Source organism: Myotis nattereri (genome assembly GCF_964212035.1).
Source record: "Myotis nattereri genome assembly, chromosome: 7".
NCBI lineage: Eukaryota > Metazoa > Chordata > Mammalia > Chiroptera > Vespertilionidae > Myotis > Myotis nattereri.
In genome coordinates, this window is record NC_138082.1 from 46,872,675 (window position 1) to 46,899,709 (window position 27,035).

Sequence of the window (27,035 nt, forward strand, 5' to 3'; positions counted from 1 at the left end):
CTAATTCAACATGTTTTCATCATTAAAATCCAAGCATATTGCCCTAGCCGGTTTTGCTCAGTGGCTTGTGGACTGAAAGGTCCTAGGTTTGATTCCGGTCAGGGGCACATGGCCGGGTTGTGGACTCAGTCCCTAGTAGGGGGTGTGTGCAGGAGGCAGCTGATCAATGATTCTCATCATTGATGTTTCTATCTCTCTCTCCCCATCCCTTCCTCTCTAAAATCAATACAAATATTTTTTAAAATCCAAGCATATTTTAATGTACTATATAACCTGCTGATAGGAAGACCAATATTTCAAATTGTCTTTACTGTAGCCAAATTCTTTTGCAACAAAGGTTCAGGGATTTTTCAGGTGTGTTAAGGGAACATGTTTGAGCAGAGGAGGAGAAAAGACTTTAAAGCAAGCTATTCTCCCCCTTTCAGCAGGGCTTGAGACCATCTCTCCAGACCATGCAAATTTATAAAAAAATGATTATGCTTATCAATCAGATGACCCAGTGTAGTTTTCTCTCATTCAAAGCATTGCAGAAAGCTAAATAAACCACAGAACAACCTGATTTCGTCTACCTTGTCCCCCATGGGCTCTCCCAAGGCCCACTACTAATCGCTGTCTCCAGTCTTGCTTGAAGACTGCATTCATTTTCATAATGAATTTGATTGTACAGAAAAAATAAATAAATAAAACAAGCAGAAAGAAATCCCATCCTGTAAGTCTCCCACTGTTCTAGACAGATGGCTGTGCCCCATCTCCTAAGCTCTAGTCCCATGGCTACAACTGTCGTCTAGAAATATTTACAACATATGACTAAAATGCAAGATGTGAGATGCTTTTTGAAACAAAACTAATTTCCCCCAAAGAGACTACCCGTCTGAATTAATTTATCATTTGATAAACACTTATTAAGCACCTACTGTGCATGAGGTGCCATGTCAAGCATATCCCTGTTTCTCCTCATCTGTCATCATTCTCAGAGTGACCGAGAATTAACACCATTGAGTTCTTGTTATACTTCACTACAACCAGTTGCAGAATTGTATGCATAACTTCCATTGTTCTTATCCAATTATGCACAGTGGGTACGTTTATGGAGCAGGTGTTGTGGGGCCAGGTGATATATTGGCAGTCTGTCCTCCAAAGTGGCTGTTGCTCTGCCACAAACAGTATTATGAATGCTCTTGTTTACTTGTATTCCTGACAGCCCAAGTATTATGGTGACAGGTAGCAATGAAGTAGAGGGTATAAATCCTACAATTAATAAAAGGACGGGGGCTCAAGCCATTTCAGTTGGCTATTAAAGGAAAAGGAGACCTAGAGGATTGAAATATTTAGACAAAACTGGAGCACAACTTAGAATATTATGATAATAAAATCAATTTCCCATACTATCTTAAATGCTTTGTAAATGTAATTTTAATAGTTATATGTTATTCCACAATATAGCTATATCAAATTTATTTAATTATTCTCTTAAGTTTTTCTAGGCTTTAAAAAAAAGGCAGATGTTGAGTTGATTATTGTGATTAAAGGATCTGAACATTTTTTTAAAGGCCTTCAATATACACCACACAATATATTTGCACAATTGTATTCTTTACACTTTCACCAGCATGCTAACAAAGTGTGTCTTTTCTATATCCTCTATTTCTACACTCTACCAGAAATAGCTTCATTTTGTTTGCACAAACTATTTCCACAAGACACACTTGAGTGCTTGCCTTGGAATTTTATAATCATCTCTTTGTGACATTTCTTTTGCCTGCAGGCCTCAAAACTCCATGAAGAAGGATCTGGAACTAAATCTGATCTTTCAGGATGAAATATTTGATTCATATGACTTGAAAATTCCCTATTTCAGGAACCAGCATGAAAAAATGTACGGGACACACTAGTATGTGCCTCAGATGATTAAATTCTACCGGTGTAGACACGACTAGTTGTCTACTCAACATTCATTCTTCCCTGCTTTCTTCCCAACAGGAAATTTACATCATAGAGGGCACAATGTGATCAACTCAAATATATTTTACAGCTTCTTTGCAGATAAAGGAGGACCAGGAGATGGAAACAGAAGCTATTGGGTAGGGCTTCCCAGAAAATTCTTTTTGCCCTTTTGCAAAGAATTGAGCCATGATGGCTGGAGCTCCAACAGCTATTTTGGGACCATGAAAAAAACAACTAAGAGAAATGAAGAGACTTTGTCTTGCCTGACATTCTTGATGTTCTGAACCAATGCTAGAAACTGTGTATCTCCCTGGACTTCTGGTGACATGAGGAAAACATTTATCTATTGAAATCACTGCATTTCAGTCTATTTATTGAAGCAGAGCATAACTGCTAACAGATGCACTATTCCAGATTATTTGTCATCTTTGTGGGAGGGGGTGTAAACTTTATACTAGCAGTTGAAGTTATACTGGGTCCCTTTAAATGGTATAGCATCCCTTCCCTCCAGATCCATTCTTCATCCATTTCCAATATGTTTTCTGCCCCAGAAGCTTATGTACATGGACTACTCTGGCTTCCCAGTGGTTTGGCCAATAGAGACCTCTGGCAGGAAATCAGAAGGAAGGAAGGGAGTGAGGAGAGAGAAAATTCTCTCTTATTTCCCCACTTCCCTTGTGGGGTTGTCTTTTGTAGACTGTGTCCTTGATGGAAGGTCATCTCTCTTCTCAATATTCCTATATCCACACAGCTTGCTCCTTCTGGGTTCCAAATGCCATGCTCTTTCCTCATCCATTTATGTATGTGTGGTTACAGCTCCACTCTCACTAGTCCGTAGGGTACTATACTATCCTTTATGGTTTCCATATATCCTTCCCATAGTCTTTAAAAAGAATTTATTTATTAAACAATGCCCAATTTATCCTAATTTGAGTGTGTGATCTATTTCTTGCTGGGATTTTGCCTGATACAGTCCTTGTTTTATATACATACATATAGATTTTCTAGGATTTGAGGAAAGGTCATAGGCCCATACCTGCCTGTCTCCTAGTTTCTATATCAAGATCAAGAGTGCTAACTTTAACAGGACAGGCAGGCAAATACTTTTAGAGGCTGAGCAGATTCAAAGGAAGTATGTAAAATGTTAAAAATGGGGATGATGAGGCCCAGCTGATGTAGCTTAGTGGTTGACTGTTGACCTATGAACTAGGAGGTCACAGTTTGATTCCCGGTCTGGCCATGTGTACGGGTTGTGGGCTTGATCCTGGTGTGGGGCCTGCAGGAGGCAGCCAATCAATGATTCTCTCTCATCATTGATGTTTCTCTCTCTCTCTCTCTCTCTCTCTCTCTCTCTCTCTCTCTCTCTCTCCCTTCCTCTCTGAAACCAATAAAGATATATTTTTTTAAAAATGGGGATGACAATCAAATTTTGAAAATTAATTTCTTAAATGCAGAGACTATAATCATTTACCCAATGGCGGGAAAGAGGACCAGTATCTGCCAATGAACAAAGAGGACAATGTGATGTACTTTCCCCAGTGTCTTCCCACAGTGTTAAATGTGAGCTGCCACATGAAGCCGGGCTCCATTCCTGGGCTGAATAAGAGGACGCAGGCCAGAGCAAAGAATGAGCAGCCACAAGAGATGAGAAGAGCCCTGCTCCCCAGATGGCAACCCAAACTGAAAATTAGAAAGCAGAGCTCAGGGGCGATGCTGTGAGCTGACCTACTCCCCGCCTGGGTGAAGATAGCAGCGACGGACACACTGAGCAAACACTTTGTAATTTGATCCTTGGAGACTGGGAGTGGATCCTGGGAGGTTCTGTTCCCCACCCTTACCCCAAACATTCAGACCCTGTGTAATGAGTTAGCATGTGAACTGTCCTTTGCAGGCAAATCAGTTAAGAACAGAAACAAGCCTAGAGCTCTTTGTACTTATCTGATTTCTGCCCAAATGCAGAGTTTGACATTTAAAGTTGGTGTGCGCCCATTGGGAGAGCCCAGCCATTGTATCCGGGCACAAAGACTTCTCCTTTGAAATTCGGATAGTGTGTAAACTCATCCCTTAAGAGCTTTGTAGATCTCTTGCATTTGTTTCTTGGGCCTGTTTGAATTTGTTCTTTTAAATAGGCTGCTTAGAGAAAATGCCTGGCACCAATTTAATTGAAAGGGATATCATTAATTTCTTCCTTTAAAAAGAAGGGTCCCTTTGGGAACACTGAGTCTTCACGTATATGAGGTCAGACAAACCCAGCCTAATGTCTGGGGGGACTGGCTGTTCTAATTGCTCACTGCTAAGCAGCCAAACACACCCCTTTGAATAGCAGAGAAAGAAAATGAGGATCTTAGTTGGTGGGAGCTCTAAATATCCCTCATACCATTTAGGTGGATTAATGAAACATAGCTACCTCCCACTCCACAAATTGTCAGACACAGAGAATACCAACACATAGTCCCACTCTTACGGCTTGTGGTAACATTGAGGACAAACCCGTACAATTTATAAAAATTTTAGCACACTCCGTAAGACTTGACAGTTTGGATGAGAAGAAGGAAAGAGTTGTTAACTTGGAAATTAGGTACTTTGAGAAGTGATTCGCAATTGAGGAATGAGAAATCGCCGCAGCAGTAGCAGCAGCAGCTAACATTTATTAGGTGCCAGGCTCTATTTTCATGCATTGAACCAATATCCAGGACTCTTATTTTTTAATGACAAGTCCTGACCCAGAGTTCCTCAAAGCTGTTCGACTCGCAGTGGTTCTCAACCTTCTGGCCCTTTAAATACAGTTCCTCATGTTGTGACCCAACCATAAAATTATTTTCATTGCTACTTCATAACTGTAATGTTGCTACTGTTATGAATCGTAATGTAAATATCTGATATGCAGGATGGTCTTAGGCGACCCCTGTGAAAGGGTTGTTCGACCGCCAAAGGAGTCGTGACCCACAGGTTGAGAACCGCTGTGCTAGGGGCTGCCCTACCTGGTTTTGTTCAGTGATTAGAGCATTGGCCCTCAGACTGAAGAGGGCCAATTGTTCGATTCCAGTCAAGGGCACATGCCTTGTTTGCAGGCTCAATCCCTGGCACCTGGTTGGGGTGCGTGTGAGAGGCAAACAATCAATGTGTCTCTCTCACATAGATATTTCTCTCTGTCTCTCCACTCCCTTCCACTTTCTGTAAATAAATAAATAAATAAATAAATAAATGGATGGATGGATGGAAAAAATACCCTCAGGTGAGGATTAGCAAACAAACACAAACAAAAAGTTGCCAGAATATCACATATCACACACACACACACACACACACACACACACACACACACACACACTCTTAAGATCCTAGGAATGCACATCACAGAACAGGGAAGTTTAATGTAGTAAAAGGCTTAAATACCAACAAAGCACTGGGAAGATGGGCAAAATATGTGAGAGTGGAAGGGTCTGGCGATGGTAGTTAGCAGAGCTCAGGAAAGCTCTGGTTTAGGGTAGAATATGGTCACTTGCAGGGGATCAGGAAGTCCCTGTGAATTGTTCTCAGTTGGGAAAAAAACTGCGGAGTCATTTAATATTGATTGTTAATCTTGAACTTCTCTCTCCTCTAATTAACTCAACTTTATATTCACAGTTTTACATGAAATATATGTTCCCTTTTTATAAATTATAAGTAATTTTAATCCAAATCCAACAGCAGTCCTAGCTAACAAAATGCTTACACCTAATCCAATAATCTCCTAGGAATGGCTTTATGTCCCTCATTTTGCCTTCTTGCCTTTAAGCCTAATCAGAATAGAGTCTGTGAAATCCTAAACTGTTTAATGAACAAACAAATGCTAGGGGATGCCTTACCTGGTTTTGTTCAGTGATTAGAGCATTGGCCCTCAGACTGAAGAGGGCCAATGGTTCGATTCCGGTCAAGGGCACATGCCTTGGTTGCAGGCTCAATCCCTGGCACCTGGTTGGGGTGCGTGTGGGAGGCAAACAATCAATGTGACTCTCTCACATAGATATTAGGCATAATGTAACAGACTTCAGAGTCTACAGCTGCACATAGAATTAAATGTTTAGCCCATTGAGGTTTCTATTTTTTCCATGTGCCTTTGTAGGGCAAAGAGGAAAATGCAGGTAAGAGGCTAAAACGGCTGACCACCCAAAGAACCGTCAAGAAGGGTCTGGGCCCCGAGAGCTGGTCTGGTGGCATCGCTTCCGTGATTTCTGCCTGGAACACAGCTCTGGGTTGAACTCTGGGTTGACCAAATGGGTCTCAGTATGCCCTTCTGTAAAATGAGAAGGTTGAGCAAAAGGAATCAACCAGAAGCCCCGTGACAGAAGAATGAAGTCAGAAAACGGGCAATTGAACAACAATAAAAATACACACACCAACCTTAGAATACAAAACGACTAAAGGAAAAAAATGCTAGAAACTAAAGAATACGTACTGAGTGATTCCACCTATACAAAGTTGAAAAACAGATAAAAGGAAACTATGACACGTAGGATGCACACTTAGGTGGTTACCTCTAGGGAGGAGGAGAGAACCACATCAGGTAGGAGTGTGCAGAAAGCTTCTGAGGTCCTGGCAGCCTCTGTTTGTGATCTCAGTTGCAGTTTATAGTTCAGTAAACCGCCCACCTCTGTTTAAACGTTTCTGTTTTTCTGCAGGCATGTCTCATTTCAGAATTTTTGTAAAATGTGAAAAACAAAACAAGCACAATCTCATAGGTAAGCTTTTCCAGGTGTGAAAAGGAATGAGGCAGAGGGCTGGGAACATCTTTCTCACTCTTTGCCTGGACAATCTCTAATCCTCCTTCAGTTCTCAGCTTTGGTGTAAGCCTACCTGATCCTTCTTTGCTCCCGTGAGACTACACATGCATCCCTGTAGTAGTAGCACAGCTCCAGTGCTCACTCTTACCAACACCCTGCTCAAAGGAGATTTTATTTCCATTTTATTTGCCCATTTCTCCTTTGGGCAAACTTCTTAAGGGCAAGCCTGGATCTGGCTCCCTTATATGTCTCCAGGACCCAACATAGCGTCTGTCACTTAATAGCTGCTCAATAAACATCTGCTGAATGAATGAATAACAAAGGTGCATTTCACGCTTCCCAGACCTCGTTGAATTTAAATCAATAATTTTTCTTGTTAAATACCGTTTTTACTGGAAATAGACAACCCCAGAGTTTTCCTGGTCATTCTATATGTTCTGGTTACTTAAGGAGAGTAGTAAGTAGCTAGGAAATAAGAGAGTCAAATAAAAATGGAAACTGGGAGAAAAGTTTAACCATGGTTCTGCACATAGTCATATAAGCAAGCCTCCTCTGGCCCCTTATTTAATTCTGGACTGTCTATCTTGCCTCCCTATAACACTTAAAATTAATTGCACTTAATTTAAGGAACATGCTCATGTCACGGTTTTCATGTGTTCAACTACTAAACAACCCATTAACTTGTTCCTCTCAGCCTGTTCTCACTTTTTTGGATAGGAAGTGGGTGGTAGGATAAGATGGGTGTTAGGCTTATTTAAAAACATTTTCTCCCTGATTATATAAGTAAAAAATTAATTACGGCTCCACAAAAGACACTTTGTTAAGAGAATTTTTTAAAAGCCTAGAATAGGAGAAATATTTGCAAAACGTATATCTGACAAAAGACTGGTATCCAAAATATTCGAAGAACGTTTAAACCTCCAAAGTAAGAAAACTAACACAATTTTAAAATGGGCAAAAGATCTAAACATACACTTCAGCAAAGAAGATACACAGATGGCAAATAAGCATATGAAAAGATGCTTCACATTATACATCATCAGGGAAATGCAAATTAAAACAACAATGAGATATCAACACACCCATTAAAATGGCAAAAATCCAAATCACTGACAATACCAAATGCTGGTGAGGATCAGGATCAACAAGAACTCTCATACTTTGGTGGTGGGAAATAAAAATGGTACAGCCATTCAAAGGACCATTTGGCAGTTTCTTATAAAACTAAACATAGTCTTACCATATAATCTAGCAATCACACTCTTTGGTATTTACTCAAAGAAGTTGAAAACTTATGTATACACTAAAACCTGCACACAAATGTTTATAAAAAGCTTTATTCATAATTGCCAAAACTGGAAAGCAACCAAGATGTCCTTCAGTAGGTGAATAGATAAAGAAAATATGGTATATCCATACAATGGGTTATTTTCAGCAATTAAAAAGAAAAAAAGAACTACCGAGATATGCAAAGATATAGAAGATATAGAAGAACCTTAAAGGCCTATTGCTAACTGAAAGAAGCCAATCTGAAACCGGCCATACACTGTCTGATTTCACCTATCTGACATCCTGGAACATGCAAAACTATGAAGATGGTCAAAACCAAAACCAAAACCAAAAACAGCAGTCGCCAGGAGCTCAGGGAAGGGAGGGGCTGAAGGAGGAATGAAAATATGGAGCCAGAGGATTTTTAGGGAAATGAAACATTTCTGCTGGATACTGCAATGGTGGATATATGTCATTACATATTTGTCAAAACTCACAGACTATAATGCTGCTAAACCCTAGTGTGAATTATGGACTTTAGTTATTAATAATATATCAATATGGTAACAAATGAGCCACATTAATGCAAGATATTAGTAATATGGAAAACTGGGGAGAGGGGATGAGGTAAGGGATTACATGGAAACTCTACTTTCTGCTCAAATTTCTGAAAACCCCAAACTACTAAAAATTAATATAGTCTATTACAGGGGTGGGCAAACTTTTTGACTCGAGGGCCACAATGGGTTCTTAAACTGGACCGGAGGGCCGGAACCAAAGCATGGATGGAGTGTTTGTGTGAACTAATATAAATTCAAAGTAAACATCATTACATAAAAGGGTACGGTCTTTTTTTTTTTTTTTTTTTTAGTTTTATTCATTTCAAACGGGCTGGATCCGGGCCCGTGGGCTGTAGTTTGCCCACGGCTGGTCTATTAACTTAAAAAGAAAAGAAAAAGAAAGAAAAACACTTAAAAATTTATTACTCCTATCTTGGAAAACAAGCAAAGGTAAAGAGAACCATCACTCCGCTTCTACCATTATACAACTGTATGTTAAAGTTGAAAAGAACCCTTTGAAATGAAACTAGGATTCTTAACTAGGTAGCTAAGGTTAGCAGGGTAGTCTATAGAGTGTGTGCTGTTTCAAATAATCAAGTAAGAAAAGAATTTAAGAATAAAATTACTCTTGGCATGTTTCACAGTCATGCCATCAACATTCAATTCTGGAAGCCAAGTACCCCAACTTGACTCGCACATCCCCACCCCCGCACCTTGCGGTGCTTGGCAGCTGCACTCCTGATGTCCTGGGTCAATGCCAGACTCTCACTCAGCATCACAAAAAGTGCATCCTGACCCAGTGCACTCAGGAAAGCCCCAGAAAAGTTCCTGCTGTACTTTCCTCACATGTTTGCAAGTAACAATCTAAGCAGAATTATGTCCAAAAACTCTCCAACTTTGTAATGTGCTTTAATAAGTTGCAGGAATGAGAATAGAGTCACAGGGCTTTCCCTGAGGGATGTGGCCTCAGGAATGATGGCTGACAAATGACTTCCATGGCTTCTCACCAGCAGCTCTCCCAGCTGTGGCCACCTTCCTCTCCAGCCTCAACTCCTCTAATAGGGTCAGAATCCCACTGCCTCAGCTGGCTGAGGAGCAGATGCTGTGCCAACCTATGTGGACAGCCTCCCTCCTTATCATCCAGATCCTCAAATCTCAGGGAAAACAGGGCACCAAAATGAGTCTTTCCCTCTTGGTAGGTATCTACAGAGTTCCTTTAGAACAGCGGTTCTCAACCTGTGAGTCGCGACCCCTTTGGCGGTCGAACGACCCTTTCACAGGGGTCACCTAAGACCATCCTGCATATCAGATATTTACAGTACGATTCATAACAGTAGCAACATGACAGTTATGAAGAAGCAACGAAAGTAATTTTATGGTTGGGTCACAACATGAGGAACTGTATTTAAAGGGCCAGAAGGTTGAGAACCACTGGGTTAGACAGTCACAATGTTGCACCGAGGTCTCGGTTGAGGTAAATGACTGTAACTGCAATCAATGTCCCAAGTATGCTGTTCACAGTCTCCAAATTACAAAATAAAGCAAAGCAAAGCAAACAAACCTCAAACCCAGACCTAGTAACAATTAGAAAAGTCTTTTAAGCAAAATAGGAAAGGTGTATGATGCATATAAACTGGGCTAAATCAGAGATTAAATTTTGGATTAGAAGAGCTATAATCCCTCCTCTCTGCCCTTCCATCCTCTGCCCTCAGGTCCATAGGCTCACACTGTACACTCCTCATGCCGGCCTTGCCTAAAGCCCTTTGCAAAAGGCCAAGGAACAAACATCACTGTAATGACGTGGATATTAGAGACACGTGCAAATATTCAGATCTGGTGAGATTTAGAGCAATTTTGCTTTGCAGGAGGTGGGTGGAGGCAATATCCTATCTAATAAAATGGTAGCATGCAAATTAACCATTACTCCGTCACAAAGATGGTGGTGCCCAGTCCTCTCAGCCCTGCCGGAGTCCCCCAGTCCTGGGGGGCGGCTGCTGAGAGCGGGCAGCATGAGCAGCCTGGCAGAATGCTTGCTTCGTTGCTGTGGCTGGGCCTCTGGCCAGGTCGGGGCGCGATGGGCCCCTGGGCCGCGGAGAGCCTCTGGGCAGCAGGCGCGGAGCAGCCAGGCCCTGCAGAGAGCTACTGGTGCATGGATTCATGCGCAGGGCTACTAGTAGTTTATAAAACAGAAATATCTTTTAAGGGTAATAATTCCTAATAATTGTAGAAATCGAGACACAGAGTCTGGAACACTTCCTTCTTTTTCCTCTACAGCAAAGTCACAAGTACCTACATGTATAATTTGTTCTTGACAACTTCCTGAGGATTTAAATAAGACCACATGAGATAAATAAGGACATTCAGTGGGTTGTTACAAATCTGCTTTGGAAAATAACAGTTGCAAAGGCCAAGATATTTGAATTGCATTAGTCAGTTCAGTGTCTTATTTCACTTCCTGGCCTGTAGTAGGTGCTCAATAAGTGTTTGTCGAATGAATGAAAGAACGAACAAATGAATAGAAAGCCATCTATATAAAGTCCCCTTTTTCTTTTTTTTTTAAGGTTTATTATTTTATTTTTATTATTACTATTATTATTATTAGTTAAGGTGTTACAAATGTGTCCTCATCCCCCCCCATTAACCCCTAACCTCCCCCCCTCCCCCCCACCCCGCACACTCATGCTCCCATCCCCCCGTTGTCCATGTCCATTGGTTTGGCTTATATACATGTATACAAGTCCTTCGGTTGATGTCTTCCCCTTACCCCCGCCCTCCCCTACTTTCCTTCTGGGGATTGATAGCCTGATCGCTGTTTCTCAGTCTTTGGATCTGTCCCTTTTCATCAGCCTATGTTGTTCTCTATACTCCACAAATGAGTGAGATCATGTGGTATTTATCTTTCTCTGACTGGCTTATTTCACTTAGCATAATGCTCTCCATTTCCATCCATGTAAAGTCCCCTTTTTCTGATTCAATGTAATATCATTGGGATAGGGGGTGTCTAGATCAGAGCTTCTCAAATGGGTGGTCCCCAGATTGGCAGCATGGTATCTCCTGGGCACTTGATAAAAATGCAAATCCCACCTCCGTGCCCTCACCCCCCGCAAACTCGGTAACTATGGCATGGGCCCAGCAGTCAGTGTCTGACAACACTGAAGTTTGAGAACCATCAGATCTAAAAAGATCCTTTGACAAGGCGTTTTTCCACCTCCCCATGCTAAAGGAAAGAACTCTATGCCTGTAATTACCATCTCACCGAGAATAGTCCCGAGGCTGAGGCTTTACCAGACTCACTACCAACTCACTCCCTGGTTTATGGTGCATCTCATGGCATCTAGGCAAGAAGAAAAGGTGCCTCAGCCCAGTGGGAGCAGAGAAGAGGGGGCTCAGAGCCCCACAGACTATCCATGTGTGAGGCCACAACAGCAGCCTGGAGGCCCGGGTGTGGCTCCCCTAAGGCACTGGGTGCAAGGCAGAGAGGCCCAGGAGTGTTCCCTCATGTGGGATTTGGGTGCCATGTGCTTTCCCAACAGGAAAAATGTTGCCTTTGAGCCCCGCAGGGGGAACATGCTCTCCCTGTCAAGTGGGCGACAGCTGAGCCCTTTGTGATCCCACTGGTTGCTGTTTGGCAAACTTCTTGCAACCCCTTCCACACACAAGCAGCCAGTGTGAGGCGATTTCTGTAGCACTAGCCAAGGCTTATCTTGCCTGACATAGTGATCTAATTTTTAAAAACAGTCCCTCCCGATGTGAGTTCAACTTCCAGGATTATGATACGGTGACCAACTTGTCCCAGTTTGCCTGAGACTGCCCTGGAGTTAGCCCTGAAAATCCCACATCTTGGAAAATTCTTCAGTTCCAGAAAAATGGAGATGTTTGGTGACTCTAAGGATGAAGAGTTCCAAGGATAAAACAGCTCAAGTTAGCCTTCTGATAGTTGATCTTATGCCAAAATCAACAGAATTTATTAACGAGCATTAAGAAAGATAAGGGCAAATAATGGAGTAGCTGACGTCAGAGAAGCAGCTAGGTGAAAGTGTGTGTGGTTTGCTCAGCAGTGGGGTGGACACCCGGACAGATCTGACACTAGGTGCTCTGTGGCTCCACCATCACCCAACGCTGTGCATGCCAACTGGGCCCCCTCCGGAGGCTGGTATAGGACTGTTTGCCCCTCAGCTCGCTAAAAATGTACCACGCTCCATCTTTAAGATGTGTTATAGTTAATGTTAGTTGTAGTATGTGCAATGACTTTTACTTACAAAAAGAAATAGAAATAGTTTATACCACCTGTAGACGGGACGATACCCGAGGGCAGAACTGCCTTACTCAGGTGAGGTATCACAGGAAACCCAGGGCAGGAAATGGACAAGCAAGTCACAGAGTTACGCTAAAGCTTGTGTACTTTACACTAAGAAAATAGATACCATGCCGCTGTAGAAGAGAAGGAGCTCTTACTCTTTAGGACAGCACGGAGGGGCCTGGAGAGTATGATGCTAAGCGAAATAAGCCAGTCAGAGAAAGACAAGGATCACATGATCTCACTCATATGTGGAATCCAACGAACAAAATAAACTGATGAACAAAATAGATCCAGAGACACAGAAGCATGGAGCAAGCTGTGGAATCTCAGAGGGAAGGCGGGGATGAGGGGTGGGGTGTGGAGAGATTGACCGGGAAACTTATATGCATATGTGCATAGCCCGCGGACACAGACAACAGTGTGATCAAGGCCTCGGAGGAGCGGGTGTGGGTGGGGGGGGGGGCGGTCAATGGGGAAAAAAAGGGCACGTCTGTAATACTTTCAACAATAAAGATAATTTTTTAAAACAATGTTTAAAAAAGAAAATGGAGGTAAGGTACCTAACATGTGTCAAAAGTAGGCATGTAGTACTTTTGTGGGTTTCCTTTCTTTCACTCAGAGGGATTCCCTCAGATCCTACTCAGATCCATAACTGTTTTACCTGCAGAAAAATGTTGAAAACCTGTATTTTAGTCCACAGCAAAGGAGAAAAAGAGAGAAGGGGAAGGAAAGTACAGAAGGAAAGTACGTTACAAAAAGCGAGCACATTAATAATAGCAAAAAAAGTCAGCTTTGTTTTCAGAGAGAAGAAAGTAAAAATCAGGCACTTTCACTAAACATCATAATGGCTGAGGGTCATTTAATTCAAGGGTAGGTAGTCCCATTTCACAATTGTATTTAAGGATCTCTCTGCATTATAGCCAGTGTGTTAATTGTTAATGATCATGTCCTGAGATAGCTAAGAACAAGAATTGTGTTGGGTATTCTTAGCATGAAAGGGAGTCGTAGGTTTTAGAAAGTTTCAGCTACCTGGACAATGCCACTTATACATGATATTTCATTTAGTGATGAAGTTTTAGTCTACACTTAACCCAGTAACTGAGGTAATCATTTTAAAACATAATTCAGGTCACATCACTTGTCTGCTGAAATGCTCAGTGGCTCCCCATTTCACTGAGTTTACCCCTCACTACTCAAAACGCCGACCTCAGATCAACAATATCAGCACCACCTGGAAGCTCACTGGTGTCGCCGAATCTCAGGAGCCAGCCAGACCTGCATCATCTGGCTCCTCACCTCCTACCACTCTCTTCCTTGTCTTTTCAGCCCCAATCATGCTGTCTTTCTTTCTGTTCCTCGTGAATTCCACACACGTTCTCTCCTCAGAGCCTTTGCCACGGCTGTTCCCTCTGCCTTTTATGCGCTTGTCCTAGACATCCACATGATTAACTAGCTCACCACCTTCTAGCTCAGAGGTTCTCAACCTGTGGTCGCGACCCCTTTGGGGGTGGAACGACCCTTTCACAGGGGTCACCTAAGACCATCGGAAAACACATATATAATTACATATTGATTTTGTGATTAATCACTATGCTTTAATTATGTTCAATTTGTAACAATGAAAATACATCCTGCCTATCAGATATTTACATGACGATTCATAACAGTAGCAAAATTACAGTTATGAAGTAGCAACGAAAATAATTTTATGGTTGGGGGTCACCACAACGTGAGGAACTGTGTTAAAGGGTCGCAGCATTAGGAAGGTTGAGAACCACTGCTCTAGATTCTCAATGAAGTCAAGCAACACCCCCCCCCCCCCCCCGCCCCCGCCCGCATCTCCATCCACCCCGCTTCCGCACTTCGGCTGCCCCTAATCTTCCGTGCTGTATTTTCTCCCCTGTAACAACACTTCACTCCCATAAACATCCCATAAACCAACTTATATGTTATGTTTATTGTTTAGCATTGCTTCCTTCTGCTAGAACATAGCACTGTGAGGATAGGAATGTTAAAAAAAATATTTTTATTGATTCCAGAGAAGGGGAGAGAGGTAGAAACATCAATGATGAGAGAGAATAATTGATTGGCTGCCTCCTACTTGCCCCACACTAGGGTATGGAGCCTGCAACCTGGGCATGTGTCCTGACCGGGAATCAAACCATGACCTCCTGGTTCATAGGTCAATGCTCAACAACTGAGCCATGCCAGCTGGGCGACAGAATTTTTTGACTGTTGCTCCCTGGTGTATCACACATGCCTAGAACAGTGACATGTGGTCTACTATATAGGCCACAGCTTGTTATCAATCCCAACAAGATGAGCAAAGAAATATAATTTAATTTAGAGTAAGAAATTTAGAACAGTTTTGATCAATTCTATATTGACACAACACATAAGTGTGCAACTATCTAGTAAATCATTTTTATTGTCACAAAAGTATCAGGCTGTAAATTGAAAATGAATACAATAAACCCCAAACTGGTCTTTCAAAACAGTTTGAGAAGTACTGGCCCAGAATAGTTCTTGGCACTCAGTGTTAATAATTGTTTCTTGCATAAATAAATGAATAAATAAATAGAAGAACAAATGCCTGAGGAATACATTTTTACACAGTAAAATCAGGTAAGCTCTGTGTATATGCCTGTCAGCCCAGTTAAATAATTTCACTGCTCAGATTAGTGGCAAAGTGATTTGCATTATGCACTTTCTGAGTTCGCTGTGCTCTTCTCTTCTGTGTGAGGCTTAAGTGGACCAAGTAAGGACGCTTCTGAGACTCTGACTAAGTGGCTGATGACAGCCTTTGTCCGAGCCCCACATTTGAACACTTCTTTGCATGTCTGCTCTGAGCAGAGCTGGCCTGGCTCACTTCAAATTACTTAAACCCTGCACGGCCCCCCCCCCCCCCCCCGACCTGGTATATGCCTGAAAATAACTATAGTAAAAGGCAGGATGTGATAAGTACTATCAGAAATGTCAAAAGGCATGAGGAGGGAGCCATTGTGGACTCTGAAGAATAGAGGACTCTGAGAGTGAAGAGGGAAGGACAGGGAAGAAGGACAGGCAAGAACAAAGTCACACAGGAGAGAAAGAACACACTGGGCATGCTCAAGAATAGAGAATAGTTTGGATATTCTGAAGCACAGAATGAGAGAAAGAGATCAGTAGAAGACAGTACTAGAAAATAAGATTAGGACCAGAACACATACAGACTTGATGTCATGCAAAGAAGCTTAGAGTTTTTAATACCAAGATAAGAAAGAATCTGCTTGAAAATGGGCTGAGGACCTGAATAGACATTTCTCCAAAGAGGACAAACAAATGGCCAATATACATATAAAAGTTCATTAATCATCAACTTAAAACCACAATGAGATATCACCTCACATTTATCAGAATGGCTGTCATCAATACATCAAAAGTCAAGTGTTGGCAAGGATGTGGAGAAAAGGTACTGTTGGTGGGATTGCAAATTCCAAAAAAACTGAATGGAAGTCTCTCAAAAAATTAAAAATAGGACTACATAGGACTCAATAATACCACCTCTGGGTATTTATCTGAAGAAATCCAAAACACTAATTTAAAAAGATATATGCATTCCTTTGTTCACTGCAGCATTATTTACAATAGCTAAGATATGGAAGTAACTTAAGTGTCCAACAACAGATGAATGGATAAAGATGTGGTAAATACATACAATGGAATACTACTTGGCCATTAAAAAGAATGAAATCTTACCATTTGCCACGACATGGGTGGAACTAGAAGGTGTTATGCTAAGTGAAATAAGGTAGACAAATATCATATGATTTCACTTATATGTGGAAACTAGTGAACAAAATAAACAAACAAGTAAAACAGAAACAAACTCATAGATTCAGAGAACAAACTAATGGTTGCCAGATGGGAGGGGGCTGAGTGAAAAGGGTGAAGGGATTAAGAAGTACAAATTGCAGTTACAAAATAGTCACGGGGAATATAGTCAATAATATTGTAATGATTATGCATGGTGTAAGATGGGTACTAGACTTATCAGGAAGATTGCCTTGCAAGTTATATAAATGTCTAACCACTATGCTGTATGCCTGAAACTAATATAATGTTGAATGGCAATGGTAATTGAAAAGAAAAAAATTTTAAAGCAACTTAGAGTTGATGCTGGGGCAATGGGGAGCCACTGAAGAGTGTGAAGGAAGGGAATGTGATGATCAGGGTATATGCTTTAGAAAAGCTCCCCAGGCATATGTGCATAAGAGACATTGAAGGAGGAAAATAACGAAGGCAGGAAGACCCCTAGAGTATAAGGAGAAGTAATGGTAATGGTGGCAAATTCAATAGAAACCATCTAGGTTGGAAGAAATAATTATGACAGGAAAGTGCATATGAGCCATTTACAGCATGTCAGGTGGGAAACAGTAAGTTTGACTTTATGGGTTACTTTCCTAAAGATTGTGAAAAATAACTAACCCAACAAGTTCTCTTTAATACTTACCTCAAATACAATATATGTTAGCTCCCCTTGAACTATCCCACTAAAACTTAATGCTTTACAATAAGTACTTGATACTTTATTATTCATACTTATAGATTAACTTTTCATTTACATAATATCAATTATAAAAATCACCACACCATAGACATTTTGCTATGCCCTATACTTATTCTTATACTAGTTCATTTATTCTTCAGCTATAAACTACTACTTCCTTCATTTTACATGTGTTAGGTACTAAGGTAAGGAATTATGTAACTTTATTAACATACACAGGAGAGCAGAGGTTTGAATCTAGGCAGGTCTGACCCCAGAATGTGTGCCTTTGACTACTCAACCATACTTGAAAATTTTCTTTTCACATGTATTTAAAGTTACATGTATTTTAAAGTAGAATGCCAAGAGACAATAGTCAAAATGAAACAAATAGAAAAAAAATTGAAAGATGATAGATTTAAACCAAAACATACCAATAATCACATTAAATGTAAATGGTCTAAACACCCCCAATTAAAAGATAAAGATTGTCTGGATAGAGAAAAAACATCAACTAGATTCTTACATAATGGATTTTGTTCCACCACAATGTATTTACCCTAAATTTTCCTCTTTTTACACTAATCCGACCCCTACCTCATGCTGGCCTTATTCCTGAACACAGCCTGGCTGTGGGGAAAATATTTCCTTTGACAAGTTTATCATTTTCTGTGTATCCATTTTAAAAGTTCTGCTATGATACACTCATCCTCTCTTGTCTTTCTTCTGAAGTTTAAGTTCCATGTGGACAGAATATCCTCACATTTATATATATGAATATATATCATATATATATATATATATATATATATATATATATATATATATATATATATTGATTTTTTACAGAGAGGAAGGGAGACGGATAGAGAGCCAGAAACAACTATCTATGAGAGAGAAACATTCATCAGCTGCCTCCTGCACGCCCGCCCCCTACTGGGGATGTGCCCGCAACCAAGGTACATGCCCTTGACTAGGATCAAACCCGGGACCCTTGAGTCCACAGGCCGAAGCTCTATCCGCTTAGCCAAACCAGTCAGGGCTCCTCACATTTTAAAAATACATTTCCCACTTCATATAGTACTACTTTCTCACTGAAAAAAATGACTAAGAAGCAATTTGGACAAACCTGAGAAATTACTGCATATTTCAGAAAAATAAATAAGATCGGCAGTAAGTGTAACGTTGGTATTTTAAGTTGAAAAGTTTTTTTTCTTTGGAATGATCTACATTGTCCTGAGTATCTTTTGGTTCATAAATATTTCTGATAATTATGCTTCTATTCAATCTTTCAGAAGTACTGATTTTAGCCACATATAAGCCCCCAAAATGACTTTCACCATATTCTGTAGCAAAGAATTTAGAAAAGGGACCAGAAATAATTATTTCTCAAATGACTGTGGCAAGACGTTTGTATTCGTGCTGGAAGAATGGCCATGTTGCCAAAAGAGCAGACCTACTCACTAAATCCATATTCTTTACCAAGCCCTAGATTTTGATCTTGAATAATCTGCTCCACTAAAAGCTGGTCAGCTGTTTATCTCTCCTTTAACAAAATGAAGTTTTAAGCAGTTCCTTAATGTAAGATTCTTACAACTAAAAGGAAGGGTATGGCCTCTGCTGTCCACTTTCTTCCCTTAGAAAAGCAAACTTCGATGGCATGGGTAGGTGGCAAACAGCTTCCAGTCTTCGTGGCTTCCCACGCCTGAAATTTGTGTGAACACCAGCTCGTATTACTATCCGAGTCCTGCCTTCGGGACAGTACTGCCCAAATAACTCACTAAAAGTACACAGGCAGGCAAGTGGTAGAAGTAGCCATCAAATTGTTCTTCTTACCAGGGTTTGCAGGGGTTTCCCTCGAGGGACTCAGTCCTGGGCGCCCCGGAGCAGCATGGCATGTCCGAGAAGACAGCAAATCAGTCCCAGACGCTGAGTGCTTTAGGAAGACCCAGAAAGGAAAACGTTATTTTTATCCACTGATAAGACAACTTTAAGGACACGGCTTCCATTTAACTCAGGGACTCCTGACCCCGCCCGTGTCGGGAGGAAGCTAAGTATATTGGGGTCATGTCGTACGTCGCCGCGGGCTCGCATTGCCATTGAGTGGAGGGCTCTCCTTGGGGACAAATAGTAGCAAAGTCTTGACACCCTTTACTTCATTCATTCACCTTTTCCTCTGAACACGTTAACCTAGCCCCTTCTTAAATTAATTATAGTCCGGAATATAAAAATAGCTATGTGCTGATTTTCTCCTATACTTGATGTTTATCCCTAAGAAAGAAAAAAGAAAACCTATAGGAAGGTATTAATCTACTTAACATTTCTAAGTACAGCATCCAAAGGATTTTGTTTTTTTAATCTTACATATGCTCAGCAGAGTTACTGGCAAAAACTGTACATTTTCTTCATTTCATCCTTTCAACATCAAATAGTAGGCAGCAAAAATTGGATCCGACTTCAAAGCCTGCTGTGGGCTCCAAGTCACAGAGAGACGCCTCCATTTCACATATTGAATTCAAGCAGGATATCAAAGTGCTACCAAAGAACCTCGGGTCCTTGCTCAGAAAGAGGCTCTCACATCTGCAGAGAGTGGAGTGCACAGACAAATCACCTCGGGGAGCAGCTAGCATTTATTCTCAGCAGCGAATTTCCAGGCTTTTGATTCTCTCTTCGCTGTACCTCCCTGTCTCTCTGCTGAACCAAGTTCTTTAGTGAGCTGGGCTTTTGTCTCAAAGACTTCAAAATATCACTAACAGTTTCATGTTTGGATGTGGCTGGACCGAGCAGCCACAGACAGACTTCAGACCCACCGACTTGGATGAGTCTGAAATAAAGATACACAGTTACTTCGAAATCAAGATGTCCAGCTACCTTATTTGGATATCCTGTGCAGACATCATACTCTTTTGGAGAACTCTGGGCTTGTGAATGCCTGAAAACAAAAATAAAAATAATCATAATGCTTAAGAAGCTTGAAAAGGATAATTTAAAAAACTTAAAGAGAGTTGCTTCATTAAGCTCCCAGTGTTTCCCATCCCAGCCCTTGGCTAATAGGGCATGGCATTACTCCTACATCCACAGTCAGGATCCTAAGACCCAAGAAACTGTCCTTTCTAAAACTGTGTGACCAAATTTGGTTTATTTTCTTTTGGCTTTTACAAACTTTACCATGAAGTCAACCAAGTTAAGGCTAAGCATGCACTACCCACCCAGCACATTAATCACTTTAGTTGTTAAAATAATTCAAAATAGATCCTGTAGTCAAATAAGTTTGGGAAATGCTGAGTTGAGCAGAGTTTAGGAGCTTTCCTTACTGCAGGCGTGCTCTTTTACAATTACAATATGTGTTTATGGATTTCTAAAGTAGAGTGGGGGGAGTATGCAGGGTTTTCTAAACTAATTTGACCAAGAAACTTAAAAAGTGATAACCTATTAACATCTATTAAAATACTTGTTACTTGGAGCAAAGTTTGGAAAAAAAAATCAATTGTGCTGCATTTCCAATTTCTTGTAATTGGAACACATTGTATCAAGTGTGATAATCATAACACGCTGTTAAAATAGAAGCCAGGGGAACCCAGCAGAGTGGAAAGCTGACTAGGGGAAGGAAAAGCTGGGTTCTGAGCCCGGCTTCAAGACCCCAATCTCAATCTCTCTCTCTCTCTCTCTCTCTCTCTCTCTCTCTCTCTCTCTCTCTCTCTCTCTCCTCTCTCTCACACACACATACACACAAAACCAAAATATGTGATTGTGTAAATTTCTCCAGTATTCTGGGTTCTAGTTTTCCTCATCTATAAAATGGATCGAGATAAATTATTCCTTAGGTCTCTTTCAGTTCTACACTAATAATCATATTCTTAATTTAAACTGACAAACTAATTTTCTGAGAACAGTTCATGGATATTACCTTCAATGTGCATCTACTTATAGTAGATTATAGCAATAAACCTATTTTTAAAATATCACATCAGTACCTGAGGAGAGGAGACTATACTGATATACTTATTTGTGCCTATGTTTGTTTATCATATGTCTCCCACTATGGAATGCAAGCTCCATGAAGTCAGGGACTAAATTTGCTTTATCAGATCTGTATCAGCACCTAACCCAGTGTCTGGTACATTATAAGTGGCTCAATAATATTTGACAAGTTGTTGAATAAACACTAGAATGACTAGTGGACCCCCAAAATATGGGCCATGAAGATTAAAATTAATTAGCAATTATATAGCACTCCATATTTTAAAAATGCTTTCATATATCTAATGAGAATTTCACAACCATTTGAGCTAAGTGCTTTAATTGTCCCTATCACATAGATGAAGAAACTGAAGGTCAGAGAGAGTGAGGAATTTGCCCAGAGATCAAGGTGAATACCTGGTAGAGATAAGACAATGACACCCTGTTTTTCTGACTACAAACCTCCACTCTTCATCCGAACCATGACACCTCTATGCCCTTTGGTTTCTGTGCATCAGCCCAAGGGACTCACTTCTGTCAGCCCAGGTAAGTTCCAGTGGCTGTGGGGCACCTACAGGAAGGATGGACTCTGATATCCTCTAGGAGTCCTGTTGAAACTTGGAGAAAATCTAAGGAAGAGAGTTCACCTGTTGAATTACTAGGGGGTCTCCAATTTCTGCCTTTCCTGCACCAACAAATAAATGAACCTCTTAGGAACTCCTCAAGCTTGCATGGCTTTTCAGGATTCAAAGACCAGTGGCCAACCCTTCCAACGCTCCATTGGAAGTCAGCTCATCTGTTTGACTCCCTCCTCATTCAAGCCTTTGGAAAAATCTAAAGCAGCTCAATGTAATGCTTATATGTGTTACTTGGTTTAAAAAGGTGGAGGAGGGGTGAGTAGTTTCCACAGGCAAATAGATGAGAGAATAATTGATTAAGCAGTGAAGCAGGTTTCTTTCCTGAGAGGCTTTCCAGAATTTTCAACTTAATAATATGCACAACGAAACTCCTGAAGAGGAAGAAAATGGGCAGCATTTCCCAGATGCCATTTCAACAACGGAACCCTTCTCCCATGGCGCATGTCAGGGGCCCATTGGTTCTTATAACGCATCTTAGGAAACATCGATCTGGGCAGTACTTATCTGAAACAAATTCCAATTTGCCTTTAAAAATGGTATAAGTTAATATTCTTCAAAAGTCTAACTACTTGAACTCCACAGCAGTTTCAGGAGGTGTGTTGTCATCTGCCTCTGACATCTGAGACTGGCAATGAGTAGATAATGCTCTCCAAGGTGCCACAGCCAAAATACGGAAACGCACAATGATAACTAGAGTACATGGCACCGGGCACCCGGCAAAGCATGGGTACATGGACAGCTCATGTAATGCTTCCAACAGCCCTGTGATTTGATTTGATTTTTATACCCATTTTACAGGTGTGGGAATTAAGCAACGAGAAGCTCATGACTTTTTCATGTCATAACTAGTAAATAGTGCAGCATAAGACCTGCTGACAGAAAAGAAGACTTCAGAGGGAATTTATGGACCCAGGCAAGGATTATCAATTGCTAATAAAACCTTAAGACAGATGGTTGATGGGGAACAGGACATTCATATGATACCAAAAAACCACCCTACAGATTCCTTCCTTCCTGTCACAAGGGGAGCACATGGGAGAAATCAGAAGGTCACCATCTTAACCCAATGCCAACCTTAGCACCTCTAATCCCCAGACAGCACTGTCTTGTGATGTGGGGCAATATAAAGATTTCAACATCACCCAGGATATTCATATTTTTTCTTTTGGTCAAACTACTTGTGTACATGGCACCAGGCACCTGGCAAAGCATGGGTACACGGACAGCTCATGGAATACTTCCAGCAACCCTGTGAAAAGATTTTATTTAATTTAACTTGAATCTAATCAAAGCTTTAAATCTAATTTGCCACTTACCCAAAACACAGGTATAAAGGGACAAGCTAAGACCACAAAGAATCAAGCAGACAAGTATAGAAGGTGAGCTATTTTATGGGAGAATTGGCTTGACCTCTTAAAAAGTCAGTGTCATGAAAAGAGGGAGTGTTGTGAGATTTAGGGACGTAACAGCTTGATGCAATGTAATGTTCTAGATCCTGTCATGGACTGACTGCTGCAAAGCACATCTTAGAACAACTGGGAACATTTGACGATAGACTGGTAAGTAAATGATATTAAGGAACTGCTCACTTTAAAAATGTGGTATTATCTTGCATCTGTAGGAAAAATTAAAAAAAGAAAACATGCACACGAGAAACACTGTCCTTGGCCTCCATTAGAAATCATGCTAAACTGCAGAAGCAGCGCGTCTGGTTATCAAAGGGTAGCGAATAGGAGGTAGCTGTCTCTCTCTGCGTGCTTCACTGAATAGTTCTAGGGCTCCTCGAGCCTCCCTGAAGCCACGACTGAAGTCTCAAGCAGACTGCCTCCATGGCTGGTTGCTTGGCTGCTTGGCTGCAGTCAGTTCATTGAACCGTGTGTTCTGGAGAGACAGAAACTCTCACTCACTATTGAGAACTCTTCTGCTGGGTGTCTGCCCTGAACATGCCCCCAAATGAAATTCATGTCTAATCCCTTCTTCTGAAACCCTGGTCCCAGTGTGACGGGATGAGAGGCAGAACGAAGGCTGGCTCCTGAGTGCACGGCTGCTGAGAATGCCTGACATCTTTCTTCTTCTGCAGCAAAGATCCACGAGGCCGGCTGGCTTTGTCATGCCAGGCTGGCGGCACTAGGCGAAGTCACTGTGCCCAGTAGGGATGGGTCTCAGCTTTGCAGGCTCCAACATTCAGTTTGCCAGTTTGTTGAGGGGTGATGATTTGGGGGTGGGGAGCTGAGTTACACTAACTAAATGCAAAAGAATCATATTTGAAAAGTAGAAGGCCAGTGAGTGATTTTTATATTGAGCATAATCTGGACTGGACTTTCCCCCTCACTGGTTGGCTGATATACTCTGGAGAATGAATTACACATCAAATTATAACAGAGGAAGCAGGGTGCTCATTGAGGACCTGATCAATCAAGCTGGTCTTGTAACTGGCCTCTTTTACTTTAGGGTTAGAATCAATAACTCTTTTCTTGGACGGGAGTAGAGACACACTGGTTTTTCTCTGATTCTTCATTTCCTAAACTTCATCTAAGTTTCTTTGTGCAATTTTTATTAACTTTGATAAAATTTGCAACATTATGTTTTATCTTTGATCAATTTTAATCTAAAATGGCTTCTAGACAAACTGAGAAACCCATTAGTCGTTCACACTTGAAAGCATATTCTAATTTCAAACAGGATAGGATGCAGCTAATTCATTGTGGGTTGATTTTGTTACTTTCCCTGCTGTCTCTAGATTTGGGAGTAGTTATTATATACTCGCGTCTTGATAGCCCTGGGAGAAAGGCTCACCAGCATAACCAAGCAGATTTGTCCCTGCTTCTTTGATAGGTCTGAAAAATATCACGTACATGGAGCTTTTAACGAACTATAGAAATGATCCCTGAAAGTATAGTCTTTACATGGAGCTTTTAAGAAGAGGTAAATTTCTTATTCCCAAGAAGCAGCGTCAATCAGCCCTGCAAAAGATATGCTCAAACCAAGATTTTTTTAACAGGAGCCCATTGAATATCAAGGAAAGCATGCTTTAGATAAGTCATACAAATTTCCTTATGAAGTTATTAAAATGAAAGGTAATAGAAAACATAAACATCTTCAGAAATGGCTTCAGTCAGTTCAGGCTCTGAAAGTAAATCAAGACATTTAAGGAATGACATCAGAGAAGGGGACATGGCCCTTGTAGAACATGCCTTGTTGACCTGAGCATGTTTCCATGAACTAGCCAGAGGTTGAACTCCAACTGGCAACTCAGGTGTTCTTATTGAGTTCTTATATGGAACTAGAGGCCCGGTGCATGAAATTCGTGTGTGTGTGTGCGGGGGGTAGCCCTCAGCCCAGCCTGCACCCTCTCCAATCTGGGACCCCTCGAAGGATGTCCAACTGCCCGTTTAGGCCCGATCCCACTGGGCCTACAAAGGCAGTCGGACATCCCTCTCACAATCCAGGACTGCTGGTTCCCAACCGCTTGCCTGCCTACCTGCCTGATTGCCCCTAACTGCTTCTGCCTGCCAGCCTGATCACCCCCTAACCACTCCCCTGTCAGCCTGATCAATGCCTAACTGCTCCCCGCAGGCCTGATTGCCCCCAACTGCCCTCCCCTGCTGGCCCAGTCACCCCTAACTTCCCACCCTTGCCAGCCCAGTAGCCCCTAACTCTCCTCCCCTGCTGGCCCGATTGCCCCTAACTGCCCTCCCCTGCTGGCCTGGTCACACCCAACTGCCCTCCTCTGCAGGGCTGGTCCCCCCCAATTGTCCTCCCCTGGCCTGGTCATTCCTAACTATCTTCCACTGCAGGCCTGATCGCCACCAACTGCCCTCCCTTTCAGGCCTGGTCCCTCCCAACTGCCCTCCCCTGCTGGCCTGATTGCTCACAACTGCCCTCCCCTACTGTCCATCTTGTGTGTTGGAGTGATGGTCAATTTGCATATTACTGTTTTATTAGACAGGATGTGAACATTCTAAGGGCTGAGGGTGTACATGTGGGATAATACTCAGATTTGAATCTCTCCACATTGTCACTATGCATCTGCTCTTCCCTGATTTGCACTAGCTAAGTGTCATTGCATATTTTTATTGTTTATGTTTATTTAGTAATGTTGGAGGCACAGAGAAGTGTAAGGTAATAAAATGTTTAAGAAGAACAAATTACCATGTCAAAATGCATAAGTTAATCATCTTTTATTACAAAGGCTGGAAAGCTGGGGTTTCTAGAATGCAATATATAGATCTTGTAATATAGAAACCCACATCTGAAACCTATATGTCCATGTTGACCAATGTCATCCTAATACATTTAATTTAAAAAAATAACATGGCTCAAGGACAGATTCATCAAAATGACTCAAAAAGGCCGATAAATATTTCATAATGCCATTGCTCTAAATTAGCACTACTTATTTATGTACTTACACTAATTTCCCAAATCCCACTGAGTCCTTTAAATGTGATATTTGTTTGCCTCACTGCTTTTCCTTAACTGTGAGCCCATAACAGCCTTAATTTGCCAGTTTTTGCATTCTCATTTTTGCCCTATTTCACTCCTTTCGTGCAGGCAATTGTCACTGTATGAAGTCTAAGGTAGGAGCAAAAGGCTTTTCTTCTTTATTTCTGCTGAGAATGCTTGCTTTATTGGACAAAAGGGCACTTGATCAAGAGCCACCCATAAAACCTACTCCAGTTCTTGGTCAGCATCCAAGGGAGCCGAGAGAAAACCCAGCCTCAGACCCGAGCTGGAATTAAGATGCAGTAGTGAGCATCATCACCCAAAATAACGCCTGGCCGTGGGCTGAGGGCCACAGCACAGCCTGAATGGCTGAACCACGCTTTACTCTGCTGAGGACTTGACTGTATCATCTCATTTAATCCTCACCTCAGTGCTGGCAGCATAGGTACGACCAGGGTACCCATTTCACAGCCAAAGCTTGAGCTGTTTAGGTAACCTGTTCAGGTCACACCCCAAGATACAAATCCAGAGCTGGTGGACATGGAGTCTGTGCTCTCAGCATCCAGTGCCATATTATTACAGGACCCTTCCAGATTGCATTTGGGATCTTAAGGAATGACACCGGGG

At 41.5% G+C, this 27,035-nt stretch overlaps 1 protein-coding gene across 1 annotated transcript in view; it reads right to left on the bottom strand.

Annotated features, from left to right (window-relative positions):
- MYO3B (myosin IIIB) overlaps nt 1-27,035 on the bottom strand; it is a gene marked incomplete at its 3' end in the record, with an annotated part of 345,767 nt that overhangs the window by 58,428 nt on the left and 260,304 nt on the right. Inside the window, exons 30-31 of the mRNA XM_081095513.1 lie at nt 20,236-20,296; nt 19,201-19,300 (exon numbers count right to left, since the gene is read on the bottom strand). Of these exons, the coding sequence (XP_080951639.1) occupies nt 19,201-19,300; nt 20,236-20,296 (161 nt within the window). The remainder of the gene's footprint in view (nt 1-19,200; nt 19,301-20,235; nt 20,297-27,035) is intronic.